At 32.2% G+C, this 17,438-nt stretch overlaps 1 protein-coding gene across 1 annotated transcript; it reads right to left on the bottom strand.

Annotated features, from left to right (window-relative positions):
- Positions 1 to 1,284: 1,284 nt before the first annotated feature.
- Positions 1,285 to 8,531, bottom strand: LOC143064560 (L-proline trans-4-hydroxylase-like). Its single transcript, XM_076237468.1, has 10 exons — positions 8,461 to 8,531; positions 7,805 to 7,826; positions 6,923 to 7,001; positions 6,296 to 6,377; positions 5,244 to 5,351; positions 4,258 to 4,349; positions 3,698 to 3,788; positions 2,827 to 2,956; positions 2,304 to 2,455; positions 1,285 to 1,800 (listed from the first exon to the last, which is right to left on the bottom strand). Exons 5-10 carry the CDS (start codon positions 5,283 to 5,285, stop codon positions 1,693 to 1,695), a joined length of 615 nt encoding a protein of 204 aa, XP_076093583.1. The 5' UTR covers positions 5,286 to 5,351; positions 6,296 to 6,377; positions 6,923 to 7,001; positions 7,805 to 7,826; positions 8,461 to 8,531; the 3' UTR covers positions 1,285 to 1,692.
- Between the last annotated feature and the right edge of the window lie 8,907 nt (positions 8,532 to 17,438).

Consider the following 17,438-nt stretch of genomic DNA (forward strand, 5'->3'; position numbering starts at 1 on the left):
AGTAACAACGATTGTAGGCTATGGGCACAGCATCAGACCCAAGCAAAACTTAATCAAGCGGATATGGGTAAGTAAGCTTCCTATTACGTCTAGAAATATTCAACGAGGGAACCTGATGCAGAAGATTGACTTAACGGGAGAGGAGTTGAATTGTCCATTGTACACTTTCAATTTACTAGTATCTTTAATTGTATTCTTCCAGTAGCACTTACATATGCATACACAATTTGATATAATATCCGAGGATTACATTTTCTATCCTGATTTCGTTCAGAGAGTTGCTGATTACCAGGGAGCTATTGAACCAAGGTATGGTCGAGTTTTTAGGAGGCCTTCATGGTTTTGTTTTGCGTTATGACATACATGAATCGCATACTATGGACATGTTACATGTGTCTTTTCCACAATCCCGTCATTTTTTTTTTCGATTCAAACATCATCGAAAAATACTTACCATCCAATTTTGTTTGCCATGAGCAAAACGACATGTGCCATCAGCGGATAAGGAACTGCTTTATTCCGGCATACCTGACTTGACTCCTTTCTAGTTTTAGTTTTGATGAGAGTGGTATTGTTCAGGCTTCATGATTTTTCAATGTTTGTGTTGTTTGTACCGCTAACAGTCTTATCTTTCCTTTGTCATTGAAATCCTGGTAATATTTCTAGCTTTTAACATTCGGTCAAATGTTAAAGCAACTAAATCGTCATGAGGTCATATGACAAAACGTAAGAGGCAAAATGTTAAAACGTGATGTGAATGAGGCGCAACTGCCAATAATTCAGAAATTTCAGAAGCGATTGGCCACAATTCGTGAATCGGTATTAATGGAAATCTTGATGTGAAAATAAACAATAAAAACATTAAGCGTGTCTGCCGAAAGACGTCTAGAACGAGAAAGGAACACATAACACTTTTTCTAAAAGAGTTAAAACGCTGTCAGTAATGTCATAAAAAAATTTGAAACCATAAGAATGAGAAATTATTGTTTCTCTATTGGGACATATTATATACTTAGGATAAAAAAGAAAACACGATTTCCAGAATTTAAAATTATGATATGCGCAAATAAGTTGTGGCACACAGTTTATGAACTGGTTTTTAAAACATCAAATATACAAAAGCGCTGCATGGGATATTGACGGGCAGCAGTAACTACGTAAAGGTAGATAAAGTTCAATCCAGATCAAACATTTGGGACGAAAAATTATTGGAATTGGTAATAACTTCTTTGTGAAGTGCAACATTCCATCCAACTGTAAATAATAAAGAAGGATAGTCAGGACTATAGTTTTCACAATTTTAATATCACATCAGTATGCATTTTGTTGATGCTATAGTGTTATGAAATACCTGATTTGCATACCAAGAAAAGTATTAGTATAGAGTTTAATGCGTTTAAAACACATTAACATTTTATATTCAAAATTAATAAATTATCTACCGTATAATTATGCAAATCAAGCACAACTGTGTTATATCAATATTAGAACTTCTAATTAGCAGTATAAAATGTGTGTTCTTCCCATGGCGGGATCTTTAACCTATGCTTCTATGTATACAAGGAAATAAACTCATTAAATTACTTAGACATAGTTGTCTCTCAAATCTCATACTAAATATTACTGATTATTAAATTATTATCTCTGTTATAATTGATATTATATTTTTAGATTTCAGTCTGTGGGAGTATGTTATCTCTGGTATAACTCTGTTAACGTCGTGTTCTTTAGAGGATGAATAAAATCCTTTCCTGACAAATCTGTATAATTAGTACATTCTTTGATAGCAGAATTAGCAACCTAAAAATTGAAAAACATATGATAATTAGTAAAGGAAAGAGAGACAGTCAAACTGCAGATGAACAATAAGCCAATTTTATGATGACGTTTTCGAGAACATTTCGGCCTAATCGAAAGTCAAATTCAAATTCTTTATTACCTTGAACTTAACAGTTCATCTTTGTCAATACAAAATTTCAAAGTAAACAAGTAAACAGACAAAGAATGTTAATTTTATGATATTGTCCATGACTTTTAAAAATGCAGTAAAAATGTATTTTCCTAAATTGGTTAACTGTTTGATGTTCTTCAAACTTAAAAGTTCAATAAATTTAAACACACCTGGTCTAGACTTAATAAATTTTACTATAAGCTCCTTATATTTCGGACACACTAAAATTAAATGGAATACGTCTTCAATACACTGATGGCAAATTGTTCATATACGACATAACAACTCCATGCTTTAGTCTGTAATCAATTATATTTTTTTCTAACAAAACAATTTCAAAAGTCTAAAGTACCTTTTCTAAAGGAGTATACTGTGGATGATGATGTACCATTGTTGGGTTGTTTGAAGCTCTGTTGTAGGTCATTATGTAGGCCCATCTTCTCAAATCACTTTTGTTTGCACTACTGTGATGAATTGTATTGCAGTGGAAAAACAGAGCATCTCCTTCAAAAACGTTAGAGAAAAAAGAATTTACTTCAAAACATGTTCCTTCATTTCAAATTAATCGTGTCGTCTTACCTTAGATTTGTGCACAGAATCTTTTTTTTTTACCCTATTTATGAGCTTGATAATCAGCGTATAAGTAGGTTTTCGTTTCTAATGTTAAAATTATCAGTTACAATACTTCTATACATGCATTTTCTTAATTATATTTGTTTCAGCATTACATTTAAAAGTATTTAATAGTAAACTACCCACACAATCTATTTAATTCTAGATATTTAAGATTTAATTTATTTAAAATAAAGAATTATAGAATTCATGCACTAGTATCTGTTTCGATAATCTCTTTTCCCCCCATACATTTCACCAACCTGGATTCATTTCCATGTAGTGGTGAGGGCATCTCTCTCTTATCAGGTCCACACGTGATTTCAGACCGACGTATTGTCCATCAAATGGATGGTGTTCAATTCTTCCACATTTATGAGATCCACTAAGAATCTATAATGATAGTATATGTTCTATGAGGTCTCGATAGGGTCCTACGACTTGGGACTTATAATGTTCGGTTGTACAGTTGCTGGACATGCTATAATTGACATTGAAGACCTGTTTGTGACCTTCTGCTGTTGTCTGTTCTATGGTCGGTTGTTGTCTCTTTGACACATTACCCATTTCCATTCTCAATTTTATAACATTTCTAGGTGAGAATTGAATTTTATGTTATCTTTGATTTGTGGATTTTCATCGTATGCTTGATGTTTTCAAAGTCCAATTCATGAAAAAACAACTCGATGTACTTAATTGAAAGTATCTTTTCGTAGTGTCAGATTATTTCCCTTATATTGGTTACAGATTTAAAATGACACAAATTGGTGGAAACAGTAGTGAATCGTGTAGCTCGTTGTTTAGTTTCAGTTATAGTGATATGTGGACTGTATTTATATTGTTCACGTTGTTGTTTTTCTTTTTCCGACTTATGAATTTTATTTGGAATTGGAATTTTCTACTTTGTTTTATCAATTTTGAGGTAAATTTTCCCTACCTGCATATTTATCAGCCGTTTATTCAAAGCGGGTATTCTTTTAAAGTCATTTTTCTATGTCGAATTTTAATGAAAGCGTGTATCACTCGAAAACATGTTATGCACAAATCTTAAGGAATTGTCATTTATTAATTCAGCAACCGTTAATCAATACAATGACTACAACACGTTACAAATAAATCTAAACATGCTAGTACCTCCATACAACCATTCTGTTTGACTGCTTTATCCAATGCTACCCATACTGTCATCATGTCTGGAAACAGATTGCCACATTTGTACCAGTAACTGAAGAAATTAATAATGGCATACGTAAGTCAGTAAGTAACACCACAATGATGAGTACATGTAGTAGTCAGTTATTTCACAATAGTAGTACGTAGTCTAGTTCATAGTCGGACCATAATTGTTTCTCTCGATCAGATTGCAAATAATTAATTCAATTAAAACAAAAGGTAACTTCTCATTGACAAGAGTTTGGAATGTTTGAATCTAACATCACCTAATCTATATGTAGCATGAGAAGAACAATCCTTTGGAAGAAGTCTAGGGATCAAATATATCTATACAGCTGTTCAACCAACCCTTGAGGTTCAATTTCCGTTTCAGTGTATGCACGAGCCCACTAGTATAACAGGCAAAACGAATACCAGCTACAACCCAACACTTAAATGACCTGTTAGAAATAGCACTTAATATTAATACTAAGCTGCTATAGAAAAGAGCATATTCCTTTCATTCTCAAAAAAGAACATACCCATAATCTTGGTGCCAGTAATGAGGTGCCGCCATATTAGGATCTTTTAGCATATACTTAGAATGATAATGATAGACTTCACCTCCAAGTAACTGAAGAAAAATTTTGTAATTAAGTAGAAAATGAAATCCAATTTTGAATAATTATACATGATGAAATAAACAATTGTATCTTGAAAATGTTTAACAAAGTATATACTATGACAAATATATCATAAACATGTCAACTATGTAGAAAGTCTTTCAGGGCGCCGCACAAATATTTTGAGCTAAGTCAGGTGTTAATAAGCGACCATACAGTGTTTTGAATAGCCACGTCTATTAAAACTGTGTGATGACCTCAGTTAACTTGAAGCAGTAACAATTAAAATCTTCGAAAGTTTATCTGATTAACATGTGATAAATTGGTCTAAGCATCAATGTTTTCCATGTGCAAAACACAGGTATTACCTATTACATGAATTATGTCTCAGATGACAATGGAATGTTATAGACATTATAGATTTAATGAAAGTTTTCTTTTATTATTGTTGTGATACGGAAATAAATGTGACTGGTTTGAATACCACTAATGAAAATATTACTACATCTTTTAGTCACTATCAAATGACACAGAAATGTCCTATTCAAGACTAACTATATGTCCCGAACTCCTTATTTTCTCGCTCAAACTGGTATTTCTGTTCCTTATCTTAATTTTACATGCGACAGAACTATTATTAAAAAACATTTAGAATTCCATTCCAAAGTATAAAATCAAATTAAACATCGTCAATATATATGATTGATGTATATACATAAAGTCAAGCAAAGACTTCAATTATGTTTAGCTTATCTTTCAAAATATTTAGCTTCAACTGAAATTTTAGGCAGAGTGTAATGAGTAATGGATGTTGTTCTGTTTTTTATTTGGTAAAAAATAACAATACAATGGAGTAGTTTTCAGCATTGTTACGCATGAGAATACTAAAATTATGTTGTTCTTACCTTTTCACAAGTGTTTACAACTTTTTCACATCTAGCTGCCATACCTGTGACGTCAGTTCCTGGGTGACTTCATATTATCCTTGGTGCCTTTTTTGCCCCCTTCTCAACCTACATATTAAGAAAAGAAAAATGCTACTGCTAAAGAATACAGAAATGTATGAAAATGGTACCGTATGTATAACAAGTATCCAGAAACCCTTGGAATGAAAACAAATAAGCATTATGCCTTGATAGAAAAAGAAACAACAATAATCTACAATGTTACTGGATACTTGTTATACATACGGTACCATTTTCATACATTTCTGTCTTGTTAACAAATGCAAACATTCATTTAAGTACTTAAACAAGTTGTTACACACGCTGTTAAATGTATCGACTTGATATTATTGATGAACGAAAAATTGCTCAGCGGGTATGATAATATTTCGAGGAGAATTGACAACTAGCAAATCTGAAATCGGTATCACAATACACCTCAAAACTGTACACAAACTAATATCTTATGTCGACTCAATAAAGCGTCTTAATGTGATTTGTTTATCTATGTAGCCGAGTTACTGTCTCATTGACTTTTACTCTATACTTTTCTATTGATGAAAACAAACGTTCAATGTTGGTTGTAAAAGAAATATTTAAAGTTGATCGAACAGACTTATTTTGGTCTCTGATCTTTCACGAAGTTCAAGCTGCAAAATTTGTTTTTCCTCAGCAGTTCAGATGAAACCTAACCGGTTTTCGTAATGTTTAACGTTTTATATATAAATGTAAGTTATACAGTGCAAAGTATTTACAAATTTGGTATTATTATGCAAACAAACGGGTCTTCTTCTATTGAATTTCCGAGTTCAATTATTTTGTAACTATAGAAACAATGAGTTTCAGGAACAATAAGGCAGTTTTTATTTCTGAATTTTCTTTGAAGAGAAACCAATAATCATAGAAACAGCATTCAAACGGAAACAACAGTAAGCAGCTAAGATTATTTTTATAAATGACGATATATTCATACCAAAACTTAAAAAAACGATGGTTACATTTACCATATTTACCTGATAAGAATTCTTAAGGAAGGCATCAGTTTCACTAACTGCTTTAATAAGCATTTCTACTTCTTCTTTGTCATACAAGTTTCTTAAAATGAAATAAATTGAAAAAATTGATAACATTCATTTGAGTAGTATGTATTTGATATCTATATCACCCTTATGACTTTGCTTTTTCTACTGTCATAATTGTGACACAAAGTTCACACGACCACTGACACTTTGTAGACGAAACGCTCGTCTAGTGTATATAATTTTAAGCATATTACGATGATGTCTATTATGAGTTCATCTTTAAAATTCTTTTGATGTATTAGAAAAGAGTTTTACAGTAAATCAACTTGTGGTTTTACTTGATATAAATTAAATACATTCTGAAATATGTCCATTTTCTCTGCTTTTTCGACTGGTCTGTCAATCCCTTATTTGGGCTCTATATGTTATCGCCTATTAAGCTTTTGAAAAAAAAATAATACCTTTCAGCAAATCTGCTGATTTCCATAGACTCTTTCGTATTCCAGCTTTGATATATATACAAATAAGTTTATTACCAATATTGTGTAGCTGTTTAAAAGAGATATTATATGAACAATTATGTTCGTAACACTTCAGTCTATATAGACGTATATATACCTAACTAATATATAGCCGTAATCTTTAAAATCTTGTACCATTTTTGGAGTTGTTTCGAATTCATCTGTATACTGATATTCTGTAAAAACAAACTAATTACATTACGTCTGGTACGGTATATGTTATTCTATATAGTGGAACTTGTAGAGTCACAAAAAGTGAAAATACAAAGTTTTGGTGCATGATTGACATTTTTGTCATTTTCCATTGTCAGAATTTTTCAACGTTGATTGTGCTGTCTCATTAATAGAAATGAGAATAGCACCGGGGAATGAGTCGAAGAGACAACTACCCGATCAAAGAGAATAAAACAGCCAAAGGCCACAAGAATTAGATGATTTTTTTCGTCAACTTTCATTGCTTCATGGCATTGTGAATGTCAATTGATATCACCTAAAGCTTACTTTTTTTAAAAGGTGTACATTTACCTGTTGCTTTAGTTTTCAGTACTGTACGTTTTGCTTTTTGATTGCAAAATTTTTATGTTGCTTCTACCTGTTTTGTCTATCCTTTGACTTAAAAAACGTGATTCACATTCAGTCAGGTTTAATAATTCGGAGAAAGCCTACGGGTTAGATAAAAGTCAATTACCAACACCTTATACCTTAACATAACTTACATGTATTTACATATTAAAGAAGTAACACGATGGTTGTAACTACTAATGAAGCAAGATTTGTTTACCCTTCCGGAGCGCAGGAGATCACACCAGCTTTAGTTGATCTTAGTTTGGTTTGTGTAGCAATGAAAAATTGGATATTAATGTAAGTTTCTGTAAAAGCTTTCACTTAAGGATCTAAGAAACATACAGAACTTTTTAACTGAAGATGGAATCTAGAATTGCGAAACAACGAGGATTGTATGTACTGCATCATAACTAACCTGCAATGTAGCTCATTTTGACCTGAAAAAAAAAAGACAAAAATTACTATACCCTAATAAATTTATGAATACTTGATCACTTATAAACTTATTATTATGAAAAAAAGATATATTTTCAAAATACCATACTGGCATATCAGTAAAATATCAGTCGAATGAAGTAGATACTATAGAAATTTGAGTAAACTATGTTATATATAGTACCCAATTTCAGGTAATTGCGCTGGTAAAAACACAAAAGATTGATTAAAAAAAATCAAAAGGTGCTTCAGAACAAATCAATAAATTAATAATTCGGTGTCCGATATTTATTTTAATTCCATTTTAAACGTAGACATATTTTACTCTCTTATGTAAGAATTAATCTAACTTCACGGACTGTTTACTTAATATCATATGATATTAGATAAACTGACAATCAATGGTGCGGACAATGACACCGAGGTTCATTTATATATTTATTTTAAATAAATGTGAAGGCATGTATTGTATAAATGCATGAGATAAAGCAAGTTAAGTGCATAATAAAACGTATAATCAAAACGAAAAATCGAACTAATCGAATCTGTTAAAAACCAATATACGACATTAATATTAAGAATAGGTTTGCAGATGTGTGATAATAAGATTAAACGTAAAATCAATCATTTGTTTACCTTTACTTGATCTTACTTCTTTAAACTGTAAACTATTTATAACTCCGATATCACATGACAACAACATTGTTTTGTCACATGACATTGAAAAACTTGCGACTTATCATTGTTGCAAGATGATGATGCTTGTTTAACGTCTGTGGCAAATAGTTCATACATATTCAGGACGAGAACATATCTTGCATTTATTAATTTAGGGAGGTTCTGCAAGGTAGATTTGAGGGGACAAGGCCGTTGAAAATGAGAACTGCTACCGCTGGTACTTGGGGCAGATTATATATGTTGAAGGCCAATTATAACATGTATAAAGACAAGAATAAGTAAGTTAGAATAATAAAGAAAATTTGATAAAACTTGAAATCTTTAAATAAAAAAAAAAAAAAAAAAAAAAAAAAAAAAAAGAAGAAAGAAAACCAAACAAACAAACAAACAACACGAAATCAAAAACCATACATACTACATATATAATCAATTAAATCAGTAATCGAAACTTGGTAGTGTACTTTAGGTTTGCCGTGAAACCATGGCATCAGTAGGGTTATATTCAGGTATTTTGGTTTCTGAGACAAGGCAGTGCACGTGTGAGACCACCACTGACTAGTTCCGGTATACTGAGCATTAGATTTACCGCGAAACCTCCGCTAGGGATAAAACGTGTAGATCAGATTTACTGTCAATCCTCCACTAGGGGTAATGCGTATACATCAGATTTACTGTGAAATCTCCACTAGGGGGTAATACGTGTACATCAGATTTACTCTGAAACCTCCACTAAGGGTATTGCGTGTAAATCAGATTTACTGTGAAACTACCAATAGGATGAGTTTAAATCAGACTAATTGTTAAACCACTAATCAGGAGGGTAGTGATTTACCCCCATAACACTAACACTAGGGGAAGTGTACCGTATAGTCATAACTAGGGATAGGATACATCAAATTTACCTTGAAACCACCACTTTTGGTAGTTGACTTCAGATTTACAGTGAAACCGTAACTAGAGGAAGTGCAGACAATGCGATTTCTCACAAAACACCACTTTTGATTAGTGTTTACATCATATTTAACGTTAAACTTTCAAATGGGATAAAGTACCACAAAAACGACCGTGAAACCAACACTAGGGGTAGTGCGTATCTAATTTACAGTGAAACAAACACTATGGATAGTGTACTTTTGATTAAACGCGAAACCACAACTTGGTGTATTGTTTATCAATAAATTCAACATAGATAACAAGATTGAATTTTTATATTTGCACAAGACGCGCGTTTCGTATTCAAGACTCATCAGTGACGCTCGAATAAAAAAAAAATGTTCAAAAGTTAAAAAAAAACAAAGTACGATGTGGAAGAGCACTGGGGAACAAAACTTTTTAATGTTTTGCCAAATACAGCGGAGATAATTTATTCCTATGGTAGAAAGGTCTTAGTATTTAGAAAAATCTAAATTTTGTCAACATTATGAACATATCAATGGTAACTCCAGTCAACACATAAGTGCTGACTACTGGGCTGTTGATACCCTCGGGAAATTAAAACTCCTCCAGTAGTGGCATCGACCCAGTGGTTGTAAATAAACTCATCATCAAATTATCATGAACCAAAACTAAGGATTTCTGTACATCAGATCATAATCAGATTTACCATGAAACTACCACTTTATGTAGTGTACATCAGATTTACCATGAAACTACCACTTTGTGTAATGTAAATCAAATTTACCATGAAACTACCACTTTGGGTAGTGTACATCAAATTTACCATAAAACTACCATTTTGTGTAGTGTACATCAAATATATATTGTGAAACCACCTTTATAAGTGTATACGTCAGCCTCATCTTGAAATCTCTACTAGGGGTAGTTTACATTACATTTACCGTGAAACCACAGCTTAGGGTAGTGTAACTCGGATTTTTACCGTGAAACCACAGCTTAGGGCAGTGTAACTCAGATTTTTACCGTGAAACCACCATTATAGGTAATACAAACAGATTGACCGTAAAGCTTTCTTAGAATTAATAGCCAAATTCAAGTTAGGTCAACTTTGAATGAGGGAGCCGAATTCTTAGTTTACAAGTTGTTCAAGAGTTTTGGTGTGCATCAGGTTTTTTTTTATAGAAAGTTTTGATTCACAAGGGAATGACGGAATCAAAGGTTTTAAGGGTAAAGTGATACTCTTTTCCAAATATAAGAGTAAATAATGATTTTTGACCTACATGGTCTTTAGTGCAACAAAATGTAACTACGAATAAGCTTCATTTGTTGTAGCCAATCACGTCCAAAATCGACTTCGAAGGACAATAACTCCGGTCAATTGACCATTTTGGTCATGTTGACTTAATTGTAGATCTTTCTTTGCTGAACAAGTTTGCGGTTTACCGTTTATCTCTACCTATTTTAATATACAAGATAATAACCAAAAGTTGTAGAATTTCCATTAATTTCCAAATTCTGAAGCAGCAACCCATCATCAGGTTGTCTGATGTGTCTAAAAATTTCAGTTCAGATACGTCTTGACCTCATGAACATTTTCATTCCATATCAGATTTCCTTTAAATGCTTTAGTTTCAGGCCCAACACTGCATTTTACCTCCATGATCTTTTTTTCAGCCATGGTGGTTATCTTGGTTGATAGACCGGGTTATCGGATACATTTTTAAAACAATTTAACTTTGCTGAACAATTTTTCTGTTGACAGTTTATCTCTTTCTATTATAATATTTAAAATATTAACCAAAAACTGCAAAGTTTCCTAAAATTGCCAATTTAGGTGTTGGGTTGTGTGATGCGTCTAAAAATTTCGGGGCAGATAGATTTTGACCTTATGTAAATTTGTACTCCATGTCAGATTTGCTCTAAATGCTTTAGTTTCAGAGCTATAAGCCCAAAACTACATTTTCGCCAATGTTCTATTTTTAGCCATGGCGGCCATCTTGGTTGATGGGATTTTTTAAAGATAGATATCCTCAAGATGATTAAGGATTAGTTTGGTTTCATTTGGGCAAGTAGTTCCAGGAGAAATCATTTTTGTAAAAGTTAACGGACGACGACGGACACCAAGTGATTTGAAAAGCTCACTTTTGGGACATGTGCGCTAATAATCAGTTGAAAAGGATTTGACTCATTATATCGATACAAAGCAGAGTTCATTATGGACATATTGAGAAAAGAGTCTAGGTGAAACAAAAGTAACGATCTCTGTTGTTGTAATTTATTTATCGATTGCCAGTTAAAAAGAGCAGCAGCTATATGAATTATACGTTGGAAAACACACCAAAAGTAAAACAGTATTAATGTACGGTTTGCTGATTACGCAGCCCACAAAATTTGGTTAAAAAAAATATTTTTTCCCTTCTTAGTCAATTGGTAAATTGTGTAACGTTTTTTACAATCGCCTTCAAATAAACTATCAATAAAAGGTGAAACACATATATATTAATGTGGATCTAAACCATGTATTAAATCACACAACCATAACGATTTTCTAGACACTAAACCGAACCCGTTATTATCGTCATCCTGCATTTAAAAACCATCAATTTCCATTAAGATCGTAAACCTTACAATATAGATTCAAACAAGTTATTTGCTTTTTATTTTCTCATTTAAAAAGATCTGAGACAATCGCTCTGAGAAGTAACATAATTTATCCATGACCGACCTAACCAAACTATGACAAAAAATCCTCCTCGATATGATGAAGTTACTATCCATGAACTCACTAGAGACAAAATACAGATCACATAATTTTAATTTCATTAGAATATTCATATACATGTACTACAAAATGCTACAACAGGTGTTTGTTGTCTCGTGTTTCCTTGTTTCTATGTTTAATATTCTATTTCTGTAAAAATTCATTGGCTGGTAGTAATTTTCCTGAAGAAATCGCTTTCCGATAAATAATACACTTATTACATTCCAGGATCCGTCGCCAATGGCTATAATGTCAAGGATATTCAGATTCGGGAAGTTATTAACTGGAAGTGTTTTTTTTCAAAGTTGACGGCTGACTTTGAGTCATCTTCAAAAAAGCATTTGTTTAATAACTTATCTGGTGAAAACAATTTGCACAATTTCAAAATCTCGTCCAGATCTGAATCGGTCAAAACTGAGCGCTTGTCCAATTCTGACACCTTTTGTCCGAAATTATAATTGTTTGCCATTAAACATTTAAACACACAGTTTAGATAACATAACAATCGTTTATTAAATTGAGCTGGAAGTAAATTATATTCTTCACTCAGAATCTCTGTAAAATCTAAGCTGCTCATGATCCCATGTATTTTTTGTTGGAACACATGTTCAGTATATAAGTCAATCTTTCAGTCAAGGTAATAACGACAAAGTCCCCCAAGAAATCCATTAAAAACACTAAAATGAAACATAGGTTATGATGTTCCGTTTACAGTCCTCGAGTTTGACACAGAGTATACAAATGTCACATATATATTTAGCCTTTTGGATTACCTATATTCGATAAGTTTATGTTGTGCCCTAAGGTCATAATTAATAGATCATTATTAATTTGTTTGTTACTGATTTCTAAGTTATTGGTTAGAAAATTGATTTGTTCTAAGTTTGGAATATTTCCATAAAACGCGTGGTATCGTTAATAGCAGAATTGTTTAATTAATTTGATAGGATGAAGATATGTTGCTTTTTAAGAATTCGTATTTGAGTTTTAACACGAACAATCTTAAGATTCGATAAAAAACCGGACTATGTGTGTTTGGATAATCTAAAAAATTAATAGTCATATCTAAAATTATCGATTCTCTAAACACATACAATCGATCAACCAGTCAATAGTTAAAAAGTAGTGCACGATTTAAAATGATATTTAACGGCATTATGTCCATATCTTGTCAAACTTGTTTTCCAATGTTTCCCTTTTTTCTGCCAAGAACTGGTCTACATGTTTTTTTTTATTGTATCTTATTTGTTTCTCATAAAGCTTACATGTGTTCCAGAACATCACTTTCGTTTCCCAAATGATTGTCTTCATAATTTCCAGCGTATTCCTTCTGTTTCTTATATAACGGTCTACATCTGTTCTTTTGTATCTTTTTTCTCTCATAATAACTACATGTGATCCAGTGTATCAATTTTGTTTCCTAAATGATTGTATACCTGTACTAATAGTGTGCCTTTTTGTTTTTTTCAAATGATTTTCTACATGAGTTCCAGTTTATCCCTTTTGATTCTTCAATTTACTGTCTTCATGAGTCCCGTGTTTCTTTTATGTTTCTCTTAAACTGTCCTAATGTGTGTTCAGTCAACTTCAGTGTATTCCTTTGGATTCTATAATGACTGTCTTAATGTGTTCCAATGTGTCACTTGTGTTTCGCTTATAACTGTCTACATTGGCTTTTGTCTTCCTTTTGTTTCTAAAAATCTACGTGTATTCCAGTGTATTTTGTTCTTCTCTCAAATGAGTCTTCTTATATTGTTTTGTAACCCGTCTGTTTCTCAAATGACTTTCTGAATGTGTTGAAGTATATATCATTTGTTTCTCAAATGATTGTCTATATGTGTTTCGTAAAACCAAAACAATAATGTTCAGATGCACTACCCAAATTGACGAAAAAATTAAGACGTCAAAGAAGTGGCAAAGTATAGGAAGTTAGAATATGGAAAAAACACTACACATTTCACTGATTGTCTTGTCCTGACTAAAGCAATCTCTTAATAGCAATTTTGAAACGAAAGGGAAAAAAACCGGTATATTATCAAATCAAAAACCAACATAAATACATACTATACAGTTGATTATATTTCTATGGCTCTTGAAGTAAGGAAAATTGCACAACATGCGACAAGCTTTAAAATTATTCGAAAACAACTATGAAATTGTAAACGTTATGCTTATATAAAGTGTTATGATTATATAAAGTATTATCACTATAACAGTTACATATTCAAAACAAGTTGATGAATAGTCATGAATCTTCAATTGGATTGTCTGTATTATATCATTGAGCGAAGAAACAGAATACATAAACTGTGTTAACTACAATAATCAAAATGGAATGGAACGTCATCACATTGGTATTATAAAATACTACAGAAACAGGCATTGATATCATCGTTTTTTTGCCTACTTTTAGATGTATCATTTTTACTCCTACACATGCTTATAGCCTCAGATATTTGCCGTATTCTAGTTTTGTAAAAATTCAATGGAGCATAATAATTATCTTGGAGGAACTGATGTTTGAAACACATAATGTTATAAACAGACCGCTGGTCTACTCCAATCTGTACAAAATCTGGAATCTTTATTTCTTTAGAAAGTTCATGTTTATGGTAAAATTCATTTATCAATACTCCGCATTTTTCATCATTTTCAAAAAAGCACCTGTTCACTAATCGGTCTGGTGATAGGGCTATTGCTAAAATGATCAGTTTGTCAATGTCCTGTGATGAAAGTTTGATATGATGTTCATAGTCTATTAAGTCTTCGATACTATCAGCATCTCTTATGTCCAACACTCTATATACACAATGTAGATAAAACATAAGACGTGCTCCAAGATGATTTGGTAGCGGCTCAAATACTCCAGAATATTCTTGATTGAAAAGCCAGGTTGGATACTGCTGCAACCAAGAATGATTCAACATTGACATTTGTCTTTCTCTATTTGACATAACAGAACCTGCTCGCCCATTTTTGTTCATTGCGATGTATCGTATGCAATTTGTCTTTAGCTAAACAATGTTTGTATGCTTATTTCCTTTTGATTTTCTTCCGAAACCTGTTGTATCCAACTTTTGTTACCGACGTTTGCTATAATTTTTCACCACGGTAAATTTAAAGAACAATCATCTTTTTGTATTGAAAACTTTAATTTTCCATATGATTGATAATAGAATATTCAATAGATATTTCATTTTTTGAAGCGAAGTTTGAGCAACATATTTAGTTGACTATAACAATCTGCGTGTGGCTCTGTAATTATTCCATAAATCTACTTTCATTTTGTTTTTAATTTCATTTCTAATTAATTCTTCAAGTTAACAATAAGGACAGATTATTATAGAATTTGTAACAGTTATTTATTGAACTCAATATCCAGACAATCCTCCTAAATGACACCTTGTTTGTTTCAATGTCACAGAGGGACCAATTAGCGAATATGCTTACATACATAACTATGATCTTATAACGACAATAAATAAAAAAAAATATGCTCGGTACATATATATATCATCTATTAAAGATACGAGTAAGTAATCCTTAATACCAAGAAATATTATCTGATTTAATTTATTAAGATCTCCTATCTTTTTGACAACAGTATTTGTTTTATTACTACTTGTCCCAATTCTTACAGGAAAATGTCTTCACATTCATACTAGTTAAATAAGGTTGTTTCACCAACGGAATATGGGCCAGAAGTTCCATACCTCCATGATTTAGTACTCCTCTCAGACATACTATGACCACTCATATAAATGCGCACAGCAACCTTGACTTGATACGCTCGAGATCACCAATGACCACGAAAGACATAACACATTTGCGAGATAAAAAATATAGATAACCAGAACAGGACAGCTAAAACATTTACAGTACCTTTTTTTATTGATGTATTGCCCATGGTTTAGGATCGTGGCCCGGATTTGTTTCCACTCAATCGATTAATTACTTGTGAATTATGGTAATTAATGTCTCTTCAGTGATGCTCGAGGTCAAAATGTATTAAGCAGTTTTCTATATAGTGTTTTGTAGACTATTGTTTGTATTTTCGTCGTTCTCCATTTTGTGCATTGATTTTGCCAACCGTTCTACATATGCAGTTTGGTACCCGATTATGTTGTTTTGGTTAAGGAGTTCATGCAATGCAATTTAAAATCGGTATCGATATCGACACAGGTGGACTTGAACCTAGAATGAGTGACAAACGTGATGATTATAACTTTCGAATATGCATTTTTCAGTCTTTTAGATGTAAATCACCTTCTGTCCCATCGTATGGCTTTTTCTCAATAAATACTTTATGATCGTGCATATTCATATATCCGGGCTGAATAGCTAAGGGTGCTCCTTCCACAATAACTGTTCCAACGATATCTAAACAACTTTAATCAACACAATATAAGTTTTATGGTGTCCATCACGAATTGGCTACCCGATACAATTTTTCTGCGTTTCAATTTATAAGCGACATATTTTTTTAGCGGGTTTAAATATTTAGAAACCAGTTTCTATTGTGTCATATTTCCGATTGAAACATTTTAACTGAGTGTAGAGTTGTCAAGAAGATTGGTGCATGTACAAAAGTAAAAGTGGTATGACCATGTCGATGCACACGGTCTCATTTCTCCTGGAGTTCATGTGATGTCCATAGCTTCTTTTGTTTCCTTGATCTGTATTTTCTTAATCTATTTATGAGATTTGAAGATCAGTATTTTAATGTTGCCTTTATTCATACAAGTGTACTTATAATATGCAAGGTCCCCTTTACATTGTCTTGATTCGTAGCAGTCTCATAGACGATCATACAGATATCGATTTACTATAAGAATTTCCAAAAACCTTAATATAATACAATTGAAAATAAAATGGGGAATGTGTCAAAGACCCCCCCCCCCCCCCCCCAAAAAAAAAAACGACCAAAGAACGGAAAACAGCCGAAGGCCACCAATGGGTCTTCAACTAAGCGAGAAAATCCCGCACCCGGAAGCGGGCTTCAGCTTGCCGCTGGATAAAAATAGTTCAGTGAGAATTTACGTCATACTTAACTTCAAAACATAAATATGAACTAAAATAAAAAAAAAAAAAAAATAGAATATGAGACTAATAAATGCCAGAGGATAAAAATAACAATAGCGTGTGTTTATTACCAAGTTATTTGTCTGTCTACTATATTTGGATATTGATAACCGAATATGGAAAATGTTTACTAAAAAGTAAAACATAAGTTATGATCAATGCAACTAGTTGTATTAATAAATTTATAGTAATAAAA

The sequence above is a fragment of the Mytilus galloprovincialis genome, chromosome 2 (assembly GCF_965363235.1).
Source record: "Mytilus galloprovincialis chromosome 2, xbMytGall1.hap1.1, whole genome shotgun sequence".
Taxonomy (NCBI): domain Eukaryota; kingdom Metazoa; phylum Mollusca; class Bivalvia; order Mytilida; family Mytilidae; genus Mytilus; species Mytilus galloprovincialis.

Excerpts from the sequence above, each read along its gene's own strand:
- LOC143064560 (XM_076237468.1), bottom strand. The coding sequence starts at position 5,285 with ATGGCAGCTAGATGTGAAAAAGTTGTAAACACTTGTGAAAAG. Across the intron at positions 4,350-5,243 it reads TTGTAAACACTTGTGAAAAG|TTACTTGGAGGTGAAGTCTA; the intron begins GTAAGAACAACA and ends ATTTTTCTTCAG. Across the intron at positions 2,456-2,826 it reads CTACATGGAAATGAATCCAG|GAGATGCTCTGTTTTTCCAC; the intron begins GTTGGTGAAATG and ends ACGTTTTTGAAG.